General features: G+C 49.0%; 1 protein-coding gene across 1 annotated transcript; it reads right to left on the bottom strand.

The window, feature by feature from the left end:
* Positions 1-1,064: 1,064 nt before the first annotated feature.
* LOC125044957 (prostaglandin E synthase 3-like) lies at positions 1,065-16,049 on the bottom strand. The gene is made up of 5 exons (XM_047641932.1): positions 15,896-16,049; positions 3,871-4,057; positions 3,133-3,318; positions 2,621-2,750; positions 1,065-2,406 (listed from the first exon to the last, which is right to left on the bottom strand). Exons 1-4 carry the CDS (start codon positions 15,907-15,909, stop codon positions 2,640-2,642), a joined length of 498 nt encoding a protein of 165 aa, XP_047497888.1. The 5' UTR covers positions 15,910-16,049; the 3' UTR covers positions 1,065-2,406; positions 2,621-2,639.
* Positions 16,050-19,574: the final 3,525 nt, after the last annotated feature.

Genomic DNA, 19,574 nt, shown 5'->3' with positions numbered 1-19,574 from the left:
TCGCATCTAAAACTATTTTACTTGCTAATTTGTGGTTTTGGCTAGTGGTGGGGTTGGGTAATGTCCACACCCCCCTTCTCCGCGTTTGACCTGTCCCAAGAATCCAGTCATATTACCACTACAACGAGCAAGGGATCGGGGAATATGGACTTACAGACTTTGCAAGTTCCTTTGCCATTGGTACAATAATGAGATCATTATGTACTGTTAACCCCTTGCCGACGGATACGACGGGTAGACACGTGCTTTGCCCACTGTTAGTACTTGTTTGATTGTTTATACACATAGATGGCTATACTTGTACTAAGTCACCAATGAGCCAGTTAGGAGTACTGCCCGTCTCGCCCGTTCACCCTTTTCTTTGATTTACGAAATATTTTACATTATCTTATTTTGCTGTTACTAATATTAAATAACATTATAATAATTATAATGTTTATAATAAAAATAACACCATCGATATCCATAGCACTAGTAAAAAACACGTTTTTCCCGCCAATTCAAATCACGTATGGTCACAAGGTCTACTAATTGACTCCTTTGTGGCTAAGCACTAGCAGAGCCATCTATGAGCAGACATTTCACAAAAAATATAGAAAATGGGCACAGCATTTTCCCCGACGGCATTGGGTTAATCTGGGGAAATATTAAGTTGTCACTTCCAAAAAATTAGGTCAATACTTACCGATTTCTTTATTGCTCCAGATATTTTTTTGTTGCACTGTAAATGTTGAATAAAACTTGATATATATTCTAATAATTTTCATTTGAAGTTGCAACCATCATCTTCCAAAGATTAGTGGAACACTATTTGCTCCAGACTCTATGTTACTGCTTCAAATACTTTAGCAGAATCGACAAAATGAACAATCGAGAACAGAATATCCATTGCAGGTTTTTGTTTATTTTAGGTCACCACAGTCCTCTTAAAGTATAAGCCAAAACATTTCCCAGTTGCATATTAGAGAAAAATGTTGTGGAATAGAATTCAAACAACCCTCTTGTTCTCGAATTGTTTCTTTGCCTTCATCTCCCTTACATGCAGAAAGAAATACAAAACTAAATTTTCAACTCAAAAGACTTTAATCATATACAGAGACAGATTATTAATTAAACGGAAATAACTTCTGCGATGAAAAAAATCTCTAGTTTTCATTAACTTATACAAACAGGATTATAAAACACTTTGAATCATGACTTGTGTATTGGAAGAAAACCTTCAGGTATGTATGCTGTTCTGCCAAGAGTATATATTATATATATATATATAAAGACTTACCCCAGGTGGTACAAAATCACAATGTCTTAAAAACACTTTGATTTCTAGTTTCCATAATGATATGACATAATACATGTATATAAAATTTTGACACTAAGGCAGCAAACATCTGATGTACCCTATCCACTGGTTCTATGTGATCTCTCTGTAAGACCAAGAACTCACGTCCCAATTGAATACAAGGAATAATAAACTTATAGTTTTTTTTACTCTTCACATGCACACTACCAAGTTACATTCAATTTTTCTCCCTCTAAAAAATTGAAAAATGAACAATTTATAATTAACAATAATAAATATAAACATAAGAAATAACCTTACAAAGTTTTCATGTGCTAAGCCGTGGGAATAGCCTAGACTCTCTCATTACATCACGACTCATCAAAAACACAAGAAATTGGTCTGCTAAGGGCAATCAATATGATTTTCTCATCAAACCCAACTCCATGTACCTTGACAAATAAATAATGTAAGGCCTACACAGGATTGTGGAATATTTTTGGTTTTGGTTTTGCCATATAACAGACATGTAAAGATGAGAATATTTGCAAGCTAAACATGTAGTTTCTTCTTAAACAAAAGATCTGCTTATCTGATAAATTGCCAAGTTTAAATGATAAAAGACAGCACTTTCCATTTTAATTCACTTTTCCTTAGAAGGGGCAGAAAGGTGGGTCACGATTCTCTCCAGAGCTGTCAGGCCAAGACTTTAAGAAAGAAAACAAAAGAAAAAAAGAAAATTTCTAACTAAGTTTGGAAGGACTGTTCTGGATCAAGCTTGGTTCTTGTATGCTATGTATATATGGAAACGAAAATGGAGAATTTTTAGTTTTTCCTTTATGGCAGGTTGGTTGGAGAAAAAAAGAAAATGAGAAAAAGAAAAGAGCCACTAATCCACGCTCACTGGAACCCTGCACAAAGGAGGGCAGTCAAGTCTAGTCACACTGTGTGTACAAAAAAACTCCGCGGGACAATATTCTTTGTATTGTTCCAACTGCAGTGGATCCCACATAGCAAAGTTGTCCATCTGGAGGTAACTGGAATTCGCACACACTGACTTAGGTACAGGACAGCTTACCACGACGCATCACTTGCACCCACTTGCAAGAAGTGGTCTGCGAAGGCCTCTGTAAAAATATATACTTCTTTAAATTTTCTTCATTATTTTTAGATAATAGCAATTAACTGTTGTTTCCTCTCTATATTCCTCGATAAACAAAATGCATGTTCATTTATTTCATTTTCTAAAGAGGCTTTAAAAAAAACTGACAAATTATTAACTGCAAGTGCCTCCATATTTTGTAACTGAAAAGCAAAACAGGCATTCACATTATTACTAACCTTTGGGCTACTGACACAGTTACTCCAGGTCAGGGAGATCGTCGTCGTCGGAGTCTTCATCCTCGAGGTCATCGAGGGATGGCCTGTCATCTCCACCACCACCACCTAGACCTCCCATCTGCCGCATCATCTATTTCATGGGAGAGGGGGTGAGTTATGGGATCTTAACTTTTCCTTCTTATTACTATTTCCATTTTTTTATTAGAAAATACTCAATATAAAAAGTAGAAAGAGAAATAAAATGTAAAGACAAGTGGGTGGGTGGGTGAGTGAGTGAGTGAGTGAGTGAGTGAGTGAGTGAGTGAGTGAGTGAGTGAGTGAGTGAGTGAGTGAGTGAGTGAGTGAGTGAGTGAGTGAGTGAGTGAGTGGTTGAGTGAGGTGAGTGAGGTGAGTGAGGTGAGTGAGGTGAGTGAGTGTGTAGGATGAACAGAGAAAGAGAAGATGAAATGAAGCAGAAATAAAGACAGTGGGAGCATAAACAGCATCTGGAAGAAAATGATAAAGTCCCATACCTCCTCCAAGTCTTGGTTCTGGCCCTCCTCGTCGTCACTGTCATCTTCGTCCTTCCACCGGCTGAAATCTACTTTGAGCCAGTGCTGCTTCGTTTTTTCCTTGAGCAGGTGCGGCCAGTAAGGTCCCTCCTCTTTTTTGACAAGTATCAGCTCTATGTTGCGATCTCGTACAAAACTACGGCTTTTCTGTGGGCAGAAAGGAGATTGTTTCAAGAGAGTAAAGGGAGTATCCAATAAGATGAATCTGTCAGATGACTGAAAAATTGTTTACATAGTATTGCATGAGAAACCAATCTGGGACTTTAGTCAGGGCAATATAGATTTCAAAACTAGTGCATTATTTTGTGTGACCCAAGGAAAGTAAATGTACATAAAGGCTTAAATTGTACATAAAAAATGCAGTTATCAAATTAAGTGAAAATATACTGTTGAAATAAAACTTCATAAAAACAATATGCTTAAAGTAACAATTTTGATAATATAAATACAACTTGAATTGTTAAAATACACCTGCACGTGCACACGCACCAACCACCCAACACAAAACATATAAAAACCATAATAAGATTTACCAAAATTAGAAAGAAATTAATCAATGGACTTAAGAAGACTAACCATAATATATATAATTAGTAAAACTTTAAGCAAGCAAAAAAACACACATCAGAATATTCCTGGGTATTTCTTAATCAGTCATCATTAGGCAAAAAAAAGTAATAAAGAAAAAATTGTACTCACATCTGTATCAATATCTTTAAACAAGTTGTAAGCATATTCATAATCTTTTCTTTCAGTGCCTCCTGTGCCCTTGAAGAACACCTTATTTGCTTCCATGTTAATGGTGGGAGATTTGCAGTCTTCAACACAGATAGTTAGGAAGATGACATTTTTTCGCTGTGCCCATGTCACTGGGGGTGGCAAAGACCTGGAAAAATAGGAAATGGATATGTAAGTATGCTAGGGTATCAAACGTTTTCACAATGAAATAGCAGAGAATTTTGCAAATCCTCCCTAAACGGAAAAATTACCTACGGACTTAAACAAAAGAAAAGTGGAAGAGAAGAGCAGATGAGGTAAAAGATATAGGGAATTGAGGAAGATGATTTAATGGAAGTGGGAACCTGAGGAAGATGGAAGATTGCAGCAAGCAAGGAGGAATGAAGGAGTTGGAAAACAGTTAATAACATCCAATGTCATTCTTTAGATATTCTAAAAATACAGCAATATAAACAAAAGAAAAAAGTAAGTTTACATCATGAACAACTTTCCTTTCACTATTTCTATAATTCTGAAAATGGCTGATATAAATACTTTTTTTTTTTTTTTTTTTGTCTAACTGTATTATTGTGCATCCCCCCCCCCCCCTTTCCCTCAAAACAACAACAAAAATTACTACACATTTGTTTTCCTTTTGCCTACTTCAATTTAATTTCACATACAAGGCTTTGTGAGAACAGAAATCACCAAGTTGTCGTCTACTAGGCCTCCTTAAAATCATCAACTTACTTAATTCATGGTATTTTCAGGTAGATACCTTGATTTGAATTTTATAATAATTATAATGATGAATACATTATTATCAGCAAATACATATAGCAGTATTCTGAACAAACTTTTCCCAAGATCAGGCAGGTCTAGTGACTCCTTCCTGACTAAGCATTTATAAAGGTGCCTGTGTCTAAACAAAATTAATTAAACAATACTAGAGTTGGTTAGTACATGTGCCTGGCACCAATAGATTGGTACATTGCTGTAATCAGTAAATTTATACAGCTAAGCATCATAATCTAACAAAAGATGACTAGGTGAAAACAACATAAAAAGGCAGAAAAAGAGCGGATGTAACAATGTCAAAATATTTAATTATATCTAGAGACAGCTGCTTCAGTTTCAGATAAATGATTACAGTATTGCACATGACAGTTTAAATACCCAGACAGTTCACAGCTTTAGGAGGTATAATTTAATGCATATTGAATCAGCTAAACAGTTACAAAAAAGCAAAGAGTTTATGCAACAATGGTGAAACAGATACATGTCTCTCTCTCTATATAAATACAAATGTAAACAAAATGAAAGAAAAATAGACAGAGGAAATATTATAACTAAGCAAATAACTGTGTATGGGGAAAAAGAAAGAAAAAGCAAATGAAAAGAAGGAAAGAAAAAATAAACACCCATTTCTCTTTTCTTACTTAAAAGCTATCTATTTATTAATCTCTTCTTTTGTCAAACCATCAAATTTTAGATACACATCTCTAGTTATGCAATGCCATATGAGGTTTTAAAGCAGCAGGCATCTCAGATGAAGTCCTTTTTAAATATCTAACACAGGAGACCAGAACCTAAAGTCACATGGGGAAGGAGGGAGGGAGAGGGGGAGGGGGAGGGAGAGGGAGAGGGAGAGGGAGAGAGAGAGAGAGGGAGAGGGAGAGAGGGACAGGGAGAGAGAGAGGGAGAGAGGGACAGGGAGAGGGAGAGGGAGAGAGGGACAGGGAGAGAGAGAGGGAGAGAGGGACAGGGAGAGAGAGAGGGAGAGAGGGACAGGGAGAGAGAGAGGGAGAGAGGGACAGGGAGAGAGAGAGGGAGAGAGGGACAGGGAGAGAGAGAGGGAGAGAGGGACAGGGAGAGAGAGAGCCCTCCCCTCTCTGCGAGCGTCATGGCCCTCCCCTCTTTGCGAGTGTCATGGCCCTCCCCTCTCTGCGAGCGTCATGGCCTCCCCTCTCTGCGAGGTCATGGCCCTCCCCTCTCTGCGAGGTCATGGCCCTCCCCTCTCTGCGAGCGTCATGGCCCTCCCCTCTTTGCGAGTGTCATGGCCCTCCCCTCTCTGCGAGGTCATGGCCCTCCCCTCTTTGCGAGTGTCATGGCCCTCCCCTCTCTGCGAGGTCATGGCCCTCCCCTCTCTGCGAGGTCATGGCCCTCCCCTCTCTGCGAGCGTCATGGCCTCCCCTCTCTGCGAGGTCATGGCCCTCCCCTCTCTGCGAGCGTCATGGCCCTCCCCTCTCTGCGAGGTCATGGCCCTCCCCTCTCTGCGAGGTCATGGCCCTCCCCTCTTTGCGAGTGTCATGGCCCTCCCCTCTCTGCGAGCGTCATGGCCTCCCCTCTCTGCGAGGTCATGGCCCTCCCCTCTCTGCGAGCGTCATGGCCCTCCCCTCTCTGCGAGCGTCATGGCCCTCCCCTCTCTGCGAGGTCATGGCCCTCCCCTCTCTGCGAGGTCATGGCCCTCCCCTCTCTGCGAGCGTCATGGCCTCCCCTCTCTGCGAGGTCATGGCCCTCCCCTCTCTGCGAGCGTCATGGCCCTCCCCTCTCTGCGAGCGTCATGGCCTCCCCTCTCTGCGAGGTCATGGCCCTCCCCTCTCTGCGAGGTCATGGCCCTCCCCTCTCTGCGAGGTCATGGCCCTCCCCTCTCTGCGAGGTCATGGCCCTCCCCTCTTTGCGAGTGTCATGGCCCTCCCCTCTCTGCGAGGTCATGGCCCTCCCCTCTCTGCGAGGTCATGGCCCTCCCCTCTTTGCGAGTGTCATGGCCCTCCCCTCTCTGCGAGGTCATGGCCCTCCCCTCTCTGCGAGCGTCATGGCCTCCCCTCTCTGCGAGGTCATGGCCCTCCCCTCTCTGCGAGGTCATGGCCCTCCCCTCTTTGCGAGTGTCATGGCCCTCCCCTCTTTGCGAGTGTCATGGCCCTCCCCTCTCTGCGAGCGTCATGGCCTCCCTCTTTGCGAGTGTCATGGCCCTCCCCTCTCTGCGAGCGTCATGGCCTCCCTCTTTGCGAGTGTCATGGCCCTCCCCTCTTTGCGAGTGTCATGGCCCTCCCCTCTCTGCGAGGTCATGGCCCTCCCCTCTTTGCGAGTGTCATGGCCCTCCCCTCTCTGCGAGGTCATGGCCCTCCCCTCTTTGCGAGTGTCATGGCCCTCCCCTCTCTGCGAGGTCATGGCCCTCCCCTCTCTGCGAGGTCATGGCCCTCCCCTCTCTGCGAGGTCATGGCCCTCCCCTCTCTGCGAGGTCATGGCCCTCCCCTCTCTGCGAGGTCATGGCCCTCCCCTCTCTGCGAGCGTCATGGCCCTCCCCTCTCTGCGAGCGTCATGGCCCTCCCCTCTCTGCGAGGTCATGGCCCTCCCCTCTCTGCGAGCGTCATGGCCTCCCCTCTCTGCGAGGTCATGGCCCTCCCCTCTCTGCGAGGTCATGGCCCTCCCCTCTTTGCGAGTGTCATGGCCCTCCCCTCTCTGCGAGGTCATGGCCCTCCCCTCTCTGCGAGGTCATGGCCCTCCCCTCTCTGCGAGGTCATGGCCCTCCCCTCTCTGCGAGGTCATGGCCCTCCCCTCTTTGCGAGTGTCATGGCCCTCCCCTCTCTGCGAGCGTCATGGCCTCCCCTCTCTGCGAGGTCATGGCCCTCCCCTCTTTGCGAGTGTCATGGCCCTCCCCTCTCTGCGAGCGTCATGGCCCTCCCCTCTCTGCGAGCGTCATGGCCCTCCCCTCTCTGCGAGCGTCATGGCCCTCCCCTCTTTGCGAGTGTCATGGCCCTCCCCTCTTTGCGAGTGTCATGGCCCTCCCCTCTCTGCGAGGTCATGGCCCTCCCCTCTTTGCGAGTGTCATGGCCCTCCCCTCTCTGCGAGGTCATGGCCCTCCCCTCTCTGCGAGCGTCATGGCCCTCCCCTCTCTGCGAGGTCATGGCCCTCCCCTCTTTGCGAGTGTCATGGCCCTCCCCTCTCTGCGAGGTCATGGCCCTCCCCTCTCTGCGAGCGTCATGGCCCTCCCCTCTCTGCGAGCGTCATGGCCTCCCCTCTCTGCGAGGTCATGGCCCTCCCCTCTCTGCGAGCGTCATGGCCCTCCCCTCTCTGCGAGCGTCATGGCCTCCCTCTTTGCGAGTGTCATGGCCCTCCCCTCTCTGCGAGCGTCATGGCCTCCCTCTTTGCGAGTGTCATGGCCCTCCCCTCTTTGCGAGTGTCATGGCCCTCCCCTCTCTGCGAGCGTCATGGCCTCCCTCTTTGCGAGTGTCATGGCCCTCCCCTCTTTGCGAGTGTCATGGCCCTCCCCTCTTTGCGAGTGTCATGGCCCTCCCCTCTTTGCGAGTGTCATGGCCCTCCCCTCTCTGCGAGCGTCATGGCCCTCCCCTCTTTGCGAGCGTCATGGCCCTCCCCTCTTTGCGAGCGTCATGGCCCTCCCCTCTCTTGCGAGCGTCATGGCCCTCCCCTCTCTGCGAGCGTCATGGCCCTCCCCTCTTTGCGAGTGTCATGGCCCTCCCCTCTTTGCGAGTGTCATGGCCCTCCCCTCTTTGCGAGTGTCATGGCCCTCCCCTCTCTGCGAGCGTCATGGCCCTCCCCTCTCTGCGAGCGTCATGGCCCTCCCCTCTTTGCGAGCGTCATGGCCCTCCCCTCTCTGCGAGCGTCATGGCCCTCCCCTCTTTGCGAGTGTCATGGCCCTCCCCTCTCTGCGAGCGTCATGGCCCTCCCCTCTCTGCGAGCGTCATGGCCCTCCCCTCTCTGCGAGCGTCATGGCCCTCCCCTCTTTCATGTTTCATTCATGTTTTGATTTTTTATCCGTGTACCTTTGTTTTTCTGCCCTGTGTGTTTTTTTTTTGTTTTTTTTTTGGTTTGTTTGCTTGTGCCCACACCTATCTCCTTTGTGTCTAACCCTGCCTCTTCTTACTACACATTTTCCTTCCGACCTATGATGCCACATCACACATCCTCCTCCAATTTCTCCTCTCATTTCTTTTCCTCCCAATTTTCACTCTCCTCACCCCCTCTCTCAACCCCACCCATCCACTCTTCCTTCTACCCAATTTCCATCTCTTATCCCTCTCTACCCCCTTACCAATCCTTCCTATCATCACCTCTCCTATCTCCCACCAACACCTTTTTTTTTTCTCCTCCCACCATGCACCCTCATTCCATCCTCCATGTCTTCTTTTTCCCAATTCTAGGAGATTGAATAGAGAGAGGGAGGGTGGGGGGAGGAGGAGAGAGAAGGGAGTGACCAAACAGGGGTGGGGAGGAGGAGAGAGAAGGGAGAGACCAAACAGGGGTGGGGAGGAGGAGAGAGAAGGGAGAGACCAAACAGGGGTGGGGAGGAGGAGAGAGAGAAGGGAGAGACCAACAGGGGTGGGGAGGAGGAGAGAGAAGGGAGAGACCAACAGGGGTGGGGAGGAGGAGAGAGAGGGGAGAGAAAAGGGGAGAGGGAGAGAAAGGGGGGAAAAAGGGGGAGAAGGGGAAAAGGGAGAGAGAAAAGGGGGGGGGAGAGGGGGGAAAAGGGGGAGAGGGAAAAGGGGGGGAGGAGGGGAGGGGAAAGGAAAAAGGGGAGAGGGGGAAGGGGGGAAAGGGGGAGAGGAAAAGGGGGGAGAGAGGAAAGGGAAAAGGGGGGAGAGGGAAAAGGGGGAAAGGGGAGGAAAAGGGGGGGAGAGAGAGAGGGGGAGGGAGGGGGGAAAGAGAGAGGGGGGGGGAGAGGAAAGGGAGGGGGGGGAGAGAGAGAGGGGGGGGGGGAGAAAGGGAAAGGGGAGAAGGGGAAGGGGGAGAGGAGAAGGAAAAAGGGGGAGAAAGAGGGAGGGAGAAAAAAGGGGGAAAGGGGGAGAAAGGGAAAGGGGGAGGGGGAGGAGAGGGAAGGGGGGAGAGAGGGAGAGGGGGGAGAGAGGGGGGGAGGGGGGGGAGAGAGAGGGGAGAGAGAGGAGGGAGAGGAGAAGGGAAAAAAAGGAAAGGGGGAGAGAGGGGGGGGGGAGGGGGAGAGAAAAAAAGGGGGGAGGGAGGGGGGGGAAAAGGGGGAAAAAGGAAAGGGGGAGGGAGGGAGAGGGAGAGAGGGGGAGGGAGGAGGGGGGAAAAAGGGGGGAGGGGAAAGGGGGAGAAGGGGGAGAGGGGGAGAAGGGGGGGGAGGGGAGGAGGGGGGAGGGGGGGAGAAGGGGGGGGAGGAGAGAGGGAGGGGGGAAAAGGGGGAGGGAAAAAGAGGGAAAGGGGGAGGGGGAGGGGGGGGAAGGGAGAAAGGGGGAGGGAGGGGAAAAAAGGGGGAGAGGGGGGAAAAGGGAGGGGAGGGGGGGAGGGGAAAGGGGAGGAAGGGAAAGGGGGAGGGGGAAAGGGGGAGAAAAAGAGGGAGGGGGGAGAAAGGGGGAGAGGAGAGAGAGGGGAGGGAGGGGAAGAAAAGGGGGAGAGGAGAGAGAAAAAGGAGAGAGGGAGGGGGAGGAGGGGGGGGAAGAGAAGGGGGGAGGGAGAAAAGGGGGAGGAAAGGGAAAGGGGGAGAGAAGGGGGGAGGGAGGGGGGGGGGGAGAGGGGAGGGAGGGGGGGGGAGAGAGAGGGGGGGGGGAGAGGAGGGGGGGAGGGGGGGGGAGGAAAAGGGGGGGAGGGAAAGGGGGGGGGGAAAAAAAAAGGGGGGGGGGGGGGGGGAGGGGGGGGGGAAAAAGAGAGAGGAGGAAAGGGAGAGGGGAAGGGAGAGAGTGGAGAGAGAGAGGAGAAGAATGAAAATTTACAAGAAGTAATTAAATTTTACTAAAAAACACAATGCATGTTTTTTTTTTGTCCTTGCAATTATCTCCTGCCTGTTTCTTTGTTCTTTTGTGTTTTGGTTTCCCTCTTCATGAGCGTCATGGCCCTCCCCTCTTGCGAGCGTCATGGCCTCCCCTCTTGCGAGGTCAGGGCCCCCCCCTCTTGCAGGTCATGGCCTCCCCCCTTTGGGTGTCATGGCCCCCCCCTCTTTGCGAGGTCTGGCCTCCCTTTGCGAGGTCTGGCCCTCCCCCCTCTGCGGCGTCATGGCCCCTCCCCTCTTGCGGCGTCATGGGCCCCCCCCTTTGCGAGCGTCATGGGCCCCCCCCTCTTGCGAGCGTCATGGCCCCCCTCCTGCGGCGTCTGGCCCTCCCCCTTTGGAGGTCATGGCCTCCCCTCTTTGCGAGGTCATGGCCCTCCCCTCTTGCGAGCGTCATGGCCCCCCCCTCTCTGCGGGTCATGGCCCTCCTTTTAGTTTATTCATGTTTTTTATTTTTTATCCGTGTACCTTTGTTTTTCTGCCTGTTGTTTTTTTTTTGTTTTTTTTTTGGTTTGTTTGCTTGTGCCCCCACCTTTCCTTTGTGTCTAACCCTGCCCTCTTTTACTACACATTTTCCCTTTCCCACCTTGATGCCACATCACACATCCCCCTCCCAATTTTTCCTCCTTTCTTTTCCTCCCAATTTTCACTCCCTCCCCCCTCTCTCAACCCCACCCATCCCCTCTTCCTTCTACCCAAATTTTTCTCTTATCCCTCTCTACCCCCTTACCAAACCTTCCTTATCCCCCCCCCCACCAACCCTTTTTTTTTTTTTCCCCCCTGCCCCTCTTCCATCCCCCATGTCTTCTTTTTCCCTTTTAGGGATTGAATAGAGAGAGGGAAGGGGGGGGGGGGAGGGGGGAGAGAAGGGGGGACCAAACAGGGGTGGGGGGAGGAGGGGGAGAAGGGAGAGACAAAAAAGGGGTGGGGGGGAGGAGGGGAAAGGGAGAGACCAAAAAGGGGTGGGGGGAGGAGAGGGGGGGGAGAGACCCAAAAGGGTGGGGGGGAGAGAGAGAAAGGGAGAGACCAAACAGGGGGGGGAGGAGGGAGAGAAGGAAAAGACCAAACAGGGGTGGGGAGGAGGAGAAGAGGGAGAGACCAAACAGGGGTGGGGAGGGGGGAGGGGGAAAAGAGAAGGGGAGGAACCCAAACAGGGGTGGGGAGGAGGAGAGAGAAGGGAGAGACCAAACAGGGGTGGGGAGGAGGAGAGAGAAGGGAGAGACCAAAAAGGGGGGGGGAGAGGAGAGAGAAGGGAGAGACCAAACAGGGGTGGGGAGGAGGAGAGAGAAGGGAGAGACCAAACGGGGGGGGGAGGAGGAGAGAGAAAGGGGGAGACAAAGGGGTGGGAGGGGAAGAGAAAGGGGGAGACCAAAAGGGGTGGGGAGGGGGGAGAGAAAGGGGGGGGAAGGGAGGGGGGAACCCAAAAAAAGGGGTGGGGGAGGGGGAGGAGAAGGGAGGGGACCAAACAGGGGGGGGAGGAGGAGAGAAAGGGGGGGAAAGGGAAGAGGCCAAACAGGGGTGGGGAGGGGAGAGAGAGGGGGGGAGGGCCCAAAAAGGGGTGGGGAGGAGGGGAGAGGAAAGGGGGGGGAAAGGGAGAGAAAAACAGGGGGGGGGAGGAGGAGAGAGAGGGGGGGGAGGACAAAAAGGGGTGGGGGGGAGGAGAGAGAAGGGGGGGACCCAAAAAGGGGGGGGGAGGAGGAGGGAAGGGAGGACCAAACAGGGGGGGGGAGGAGGGGGGGGGAGAAAAACGGGGTGGGGAAAAGGGGGGGGGAGAGAGAAAGGGGAGAGAAAAGGGGGGGGGGGAAAAGGGGAGAGAGAGAAGGGGGGGGGGGGGGGCAAAAAGGGGGGGGAGGGGGAGAGAGAAGGGGGGGGGAGACAAACAGGGGGGTTTGGGGGAAAAGGGGGGAGGGAGAGACAACAGGGGGGGGAGGGGGAGAGAGGGGGGGGGGGAGAGCAAACGGGGTGGGGGGAGGGGGAGAGAAAGGGGGGGGGGAGAGAGCAAAAAAGGGGGGGGGGGAGGGGAAGAAAAGGGGGGGGGGAGAGAGAAAAGGGGGGGGGGGAAAAGGGGAGAGAGAAGGGGGGAGGGGGAAAAAGAGCAAACAGGGGGGGGAGGGGGGGAGGAAAAGGGGGGGGGAGAGAGCAAAAGGGGGGGAGGAGGAAAAGGGGGGGGAGAGAGCAAACAGGGGGGAGAGAGAGAAGGGGGGAGGGAGAGAGCAAACAGGGGGGAGAGAGAGAAGGGGGAGGGGAGAGCAAACAGGGGGGAGAGAGAAGGGGGGGGGGAGAGAGCAAACAGGGGGGGGGAGAGAAGGGGGGAGGGAGGAGCCCGGGGGGGGGGAAAAAGGGGGGAGAGAAGGGGGGAGGGAGAGAGCAAACAGGGGGGGGAGAGAGAAAGGGGGGAGGGAGAGAGCAAACAGGGGGGAGGAGAGGGGAGGGGAGAGGGGAGGGAAAGCAAGGGGGAGGGGGGAGGGGGAGGGAAAAAAAAAGAGAGGGCGGGGGGGGGGAGGGGGGGGGGAGAGCCGGGGGGGGAGGGGGGGGGGGAGGGAGAGCAAGGGGGAGGGGGAGGGAGGGGAGGGGAGAGCAAGGGGGGAGGGGGGGGGAGGGGAAAAGGGGAGGGGGGGGGAAAAGGGGGGGAGGGGGGGGAAGGAGAGGGGGGGGGGAGGGAGAGGGAAAGAGAGGGCGAGGGGGGGGGGGGGAGGGGAGAAAAGGGGGAGGGGGGAGGGAGAGCAGAGGGCGGAGGGGGGAGGGGGAGGGGGAAGGGGGGAGCAGAGGGCGGAGGGGGGAGGGGAAACAGGGGGGAGGGGGAGGGAGAGCAGAGGGGGAGGGGGGGGGAGAGCCGAGGGCGGAGGGGGGAGGGGGGAGGAAGGGGGGGGGGGGGAGGGGGGGGGGAGGGGAGAGCGGGGCGGAGGGGGGAAGGGAGGGGGGGGAGAGCAGAGGGCGGGGGGGGGGAAGGGGGGGGAGAGGGGGAGGGGGGGAGGGGGGAGGGGGGGGGGGGAGGGGAGAGGGAGGCAAGGGCGGAGGGGGGAAGGAGGGGAGGGGAGAGCAGAGGGCGGAGGGGGAAGGGAGGGGGGAGGGAGGGGCAGAGGGCGGGGGGGGAAGGGAGGGGAGAGGGGGGAGCAGGGGCGGAGGGGGGAGGAGGGGAGAGGGAGGCGAGGGCGGAGGGGGGAAGGAGGGGAGGGAGGAGAGGGGGGGAGAGGGGGAGAGGGGAGGGAGGGGAAAGGGGGGGGGGGGGAGGGGAGGGGAGAGGGAGAGCAGAGGGGGGGGGGGGGGGGGAGGGAGGGGTGAAGGGGGGGAGGGCAGAGGGAGGGTGGAGGGGGGAGGGCAGAGGGAGGGTGGAGGGGGGAGGGCAGAGGGAGGGTGGAGGGGGAGGGGAGAGGCATGAAACATACCAGGGAAACTGTGGGGTAAAATAACAATAACATAAGAACACAATATAGATAATGACTCACTGAACTGTCTAATGCAGAGGTGTATGTAATAACTGCATTTAGTTATTACCTATACTGTGTTCTTATATTATTGTTATTTTACCCTGCAATTCCCCCGGTAACTTTCATGCCCTCCGAGAGCAGCTATCAGGGCCAAGGTTATGGGTAATGGGCGGTTTCTGCTGTTTAATTTTGATATATCCCAAAAATCGTAACCTAACCTTTCCTACCTTTTATTTATTCCTTAACAGGTGGGGAGAGGGTGGCAACTCTGTTAGCAGTAATCTGGGTCAAATAACTAGAATGCCCCCAAAGAAAAGATCAATAAACCTGACATATATTCAAGCAAAATGGAATTCTCCAGATATTACCGTGGTAATGTTTTCCTGTCACTTACTCCTCTTCCCATTACTAGGAATTCACACACAGGAACTCTTATACCCCCACTGGATTGTCTACAAACCATCTATTACCAGCAAACTTCATGCCCTTCCAATACCAATTAAAAGGTCTATTTCTGGGCAAATACTAACTCGGGACTAAACCTCCTACATCTGGGCATCAGACATCACAAGCGCTCCACAGACAACCAAACTTCTTAGTAATAGCAACAATTTCTCTATAGAATAAGTGTCCTTCATTTTTGTCCAACTTTGCAGTGTCATATTGTTGGTCATTATCAAGAGAGGATATAAATTCATCCGCATATGAACATGCTAATAGAAAGGGTTTAGAGCATTAGCTATGTCATTTTCTTTAGCTTTCAATGCCTTTGCAAGTTTCCAAACTAATATCAGAAAGGTTGTGGCTAAATTTATGCTATCATAATGCAATACCGATTGACTATATTTCAGGGAGTTCCAGTTACCCGTGCACAGTGTGGAATTCTCAAACTCTGCTGTAATGACAGTACCAAACCAGTCACTATATTGTCTAACGCAGGGGGCTGTTCCTCGAGTCATTCTGGGTGTATCTAAACTATCAAGCTTAGTTCACAAGTTACTAGTAGATCTATATGTATAGTTCAAAGGACCTATAATCATAAGATCTGCTAAGTATTATGCTGTCTTAGGTATTACTTTTTTCTGGCAAGCTGCTTCTATTTCCCAACAAACAAATCCATTGAAACAGGAAAAAAGGAGTCTACCAAATATGATGCAAACAGCCATAGCTATAAACCTAGAAATAATACAAGCTTCTGGCTGTTTCCCAGGAATCTAGGAGATGAAACGTACAAAATCACCACACCAGACAACACTCAGTGAATTAAAAGCAGTAAACAAAGACTATCCATTTTTAGAAAAGTGTCTCCTTAAAACACTTACAACACAGACCTATGACACAGCATGACACAGCCACACACACTTGGGCATAATACTACACCCCTTCACACGACACTCTCCTTCACACTAAACAGCTGTTACATCACCAAATGCCAATATCATTACGTTTAATTGCTCGACAATGCACCTTCATTCAGAGAGGGCGAAATCCATGAATGAAAATTTTCTCATTTTCTAACAAACATGGAAAATGGCAACTCTCCACGAAATGTCGATATCCCAACCGGTCGTCGAAACACTAAAATCACCATTCTTTGCCGAATCAGACACTCCTTCGGTGATAATTTTAACGAGAGTTTCGGCAGCACCGAACACGCTTGCTCGCCGGCGCCGCCACCCCTTCCATCTCTGCTCCTCCTCTTTCCCCTCTTCTCCTATTTTACCACAATTATCCACCCTATCCACCCTCTTCTCCTCCCTCTCGCGGCCCGACACATTACCCAAATTCATTCTAATAACAAGGAACAGGCATAAAACACGAGAAAATGGGAACTCACTGTGTGGTTGACATGGTGTTTGGCGTTTGTTCGCGTAAATAACTGGCGTGAGGAGGAAGGGGATCGAGCACGAGGTTCAACTACACGTCCCGGAGGAGATCGGATGCTCTTATAGAGATTCAAAGTCCTCTCATTCGGACCGTCTTTTGTTTCGTCCGGACCCGCGTGTCGGTGGCGTTTCCGTGATTTTCTCGAATTTCTATAAATAGCAAAGAGATGATACTTTTTCTAGCTTTATTTGGATTAATTAAGATATGATATACGCCCGTATGTCAATTATACTGTTCAGATTTGGAAAATTCAACCAAAAGAGATGTAGAAGTTTTATCACCGTGAGGCGAATCGGACGCGGCGTGGTAGCACCGCATTCTGAAGCTTCCAGAATGTGCGGGACTAAAATCATTCCAATCGATAGATATTTCGAGAAAGATTCCCCTCTCGGGAAATATCTACGTATTAAACATGGATGCAAATATAATTAAATGCATTATTCCATTGTTATCACATGAGATTAGCTACGTAAACTAATGTTATTGAGTTACACATCAGTTATGGGAGTGTGATCTTGAACTTACTTTATGAGGAATATTGGCTAAATATAATTTCGCGCTGGGAAACTAACAACGAAATATCTACAGTTTCCCATAATTTTTAACAAAACGGTATATAAAATGGCAAACTAATATTCCAAATCCCTTCATATACAGGGAATAATCACGCCAGGCTTCCCTCTGCATAATACTTGTTCGATACGTGATCAAATACTTTAAATTTTGCAGTGTTAACAAACATTGCACAACTTTCAGTTCTAAAACGTGAGTTGAAATTGAAAATTATGAAACTTATGTGAGGTTTTAGGCAATGCAAGATTTCATCAATTATTTTCCGTTCACACACACGCACACAACACAACACACACACATACACACACACACACACACACACATAGAGAGAGAGAGAGAGAGAGAGAGAGAGAGAGAGAGAGAGAGAGAGAGAGAGAGAGAGAGAGAGAGAGAGAGAGAGAGAGAGAGAGAGAGAGAGAGAGAGAGAGAGAGAGAGAGAGAATGGGACAGTACAGAAGCACTATGAAGGAAAGAGCTCGTGTACATGCGCACAGACAGAAAGGCAGACACACAAACACACACCTACATACGTACACATACACATCTATATATTTTTATTTTGTTTGTTTACATACACACTCACGATAATGAGGATAATTCTGGGCGAAATGGATATAAATAGAGAGAGAGAGAGAGAGAGAGAGAGAGAGAGAGAGAGAGAGAGAGAGAGAGAGAGAGAGAGAGAGAGAGAGAGAGAGAGAGAGAGAGAGAGAGAGAGAGAGAGAGAGAGAGGCCTCCAAGGACTCAAGCCTGTTCCCTGTGAAACAGCATGGTCCAACCTCACTTCACGTGCATGACACCACGTGTGACTCCACCAGAGGAGGGGAAGGGGATATATTTAGCCCCCTTCCCCCCTTCCCTCCCTCCTCCAAAGGTCCTCTCTCTGCCTTTGCTCTGCGAAAATACTCAGACACACGGGAATTATGCTCGTGTTATTTTCCTCTCTGTATGTATGTATGTATGTGTGTATATGTATATGTATATGTATATGTATAGAGGCAGATAGATATGTGTGCATAACTATGTATATATGTATATATATATTCATATATATTCATATATATATATATATATACACATATATATACATATACATACATATATATATATATATAAAGAGAGAGAGAGAGAGAGAGAGAGAGAGAGAGAGAGAGAGAGAGAGAGAGAGAGAGAGAGAGAGAGAGAGAGAGAGAGAGAAAGAAAGAAAGAAAGAAAGAAATAGAGAAAGAAAGAAAGAAAGAGAAAGAGAGAGAACAGGGCAGGAAGCCAGAGAGAACTTTCGCGTACAGGCGTATACGTCAAGAATGAAAATGCTTGAAGGCTCGAACCTAGGTTATTAATCTTCGACTACTGTTTCATCCTTCCCATAACACTTGTAGCAAACCTGCAGCTCTAAAGCAAGCTGTTCCGTCGTGGTTTAGTACAACAGGACTTAACCTCGTGTATGCCATGCGCCCTACTCAGGTCACCCCTGTTCAAACGTTTTCTGAGACAATCCGCTGTGTGCTCTAAATAATTTGCTTTTGCCTTCAAGCTTTGTATATGCCATGCATATTTTAAGATTCATTCACCCCTCTTGTTGAAATAAGGCTAAAATGTAGCATTCGAGCTACTGCCTGAAACCCGAGATGGATTAGCGAATGTGATCAATATTTGTCGCTAGAAGAAGCCATGAAGCTGTCAGGTATAATATCAACTGCTCTGATTGTGCTTTCATGTAGTATACAATCAGTTTAGTCGCCAAAATATGCCTGGAATCTTCCTTGTATATTCTAAATATGGATATTTATTTGTTTTTCTTTGTACAAGCACCTCAGTAACTATAAAGTGGTGCTGTGTGTAGTGGAGTTACTAGATAATTCGCCTGCGCATATCATCAAGGTGAAGTCTACACTTGACACAATGTATGGTTTTATTCAGTGTTCGGCATTTCTACTATGACTTCCTCTAGCATTATAATCTTTTCGTTATTTATCTTTATGCTGTAGAAGTTTTGGGACTCCTATAATTGATGTATCTATATTTTAAAATATATTTGACATGTGACAAGATTTCATATCAGATGAAGTATGCACGCTACATAAATAGCTGGATTCCCTTTCGTGTGGAATAAACTTTGCTTGTGCTGTCACGTTGTAGCTGACTAAACGACGGCATTCAGAGTACAACATTTAAGAAAACAAAGTACACAACAGTCTGACGTAAACTTAAACCTGAACGGAATAAAATCCTTGTCTTCCTCTAATTTCTTATTCTCTTTGCCTCTATTCGAAAAAAAGGAAAGAAAACTTAACGAATAAGCTGATGATATCATAATTGTCGTTAATTCCAGTGATTATCGGAAAGAGAAACGTTTCCCTTGGTGTGTGCGTCAGGACCTGCGCCCAAAAGTAGACATTGATTTCCAATAAATCAGATATATTAGAGCGCTCCTGTGATGGACTCGTATAGCTATATCTAACCCTGGAGAGATAATGGAATGATATGGAGGCTTGGCTTTTCCTTCGATTCCTTTGGTTTGTTCAGTATTGGTGGTTTTACAATGCTGTTTAGGTAAGGTTTCTCGATGAAGTCAGATTTCTATGATTAATATTCAGCGGATTATTTTTTCGTTATTCAGAACAATGATTTATAATAATTTTCTTGATATGTGTCTATAAGAAGATATGAAGTGGTGAAAATGATAAGAGTCGTGTGTATGTAGGCCCACTTCTTATCGGATAAGTACTAAAATCTATACCCCTTAATTAAATAGAATGTCCCCCAAACTTTATTTATAGAAATTCTTAAAGCTGTATGCAACCGGATTCAATGCTGTATAATAACCATAGTATTTCGCTTTTAGAAACTAGCGTGTACCCTACGAACCTCGCCTCGTACCCTGTGGAGACGTGTACCGTTGTGAGAAATTTGAAGACGAACAAAACCGTATTATTTTGATATTAGACACACTGCTGCGGAACAGTTTTGATGTTCTTCGATCATCACGTTATAGGCCGCTCATTACGGAAAAGTCTTACTTATTTTCTTTAATTTTTTGTTAAATAAGATACAAA

The sequence above is a fragment of the Penaeus chinensis genome, chromosome 36 (assembly GCF_019202785.1).
Source record: "Penaeus chinensis breed Huanghai No. 1 chromosome 36, ASM1920278v2, whole genome shotgun sequence".
In the NCBI taxonomy this organism is placed as follows: Eukaryota; Metazoa; Arthropoda; class Malacostraca; order Decapoda; family Penaeidae; genus Penaeus; species Penaeus chinensis.
The sequence above is the reverse complement of the archived record's forward strand: the minus strand, read 5'-3'. Positions and strand labels throughout refer to the sequence as shown.

Coding starts and splice junctions, on each gene's coding strand:
- LOC125044957 (XM_047641932.1), bottom strand. Junction 3,319..3,870: donor TTAAAGATATTGATACAGAT/GTGAGTACAATT, acceptor TTCTGCCCACAG/AAAAGCCGTAGTTTTGTACG. Junction 2,751..3,132: donor AGAACCAAGACTTGGAGGAG/GTATGGGACTTT, acceptor CCCATGAAATAG/ATGATGCGGCAGATGGGAGG.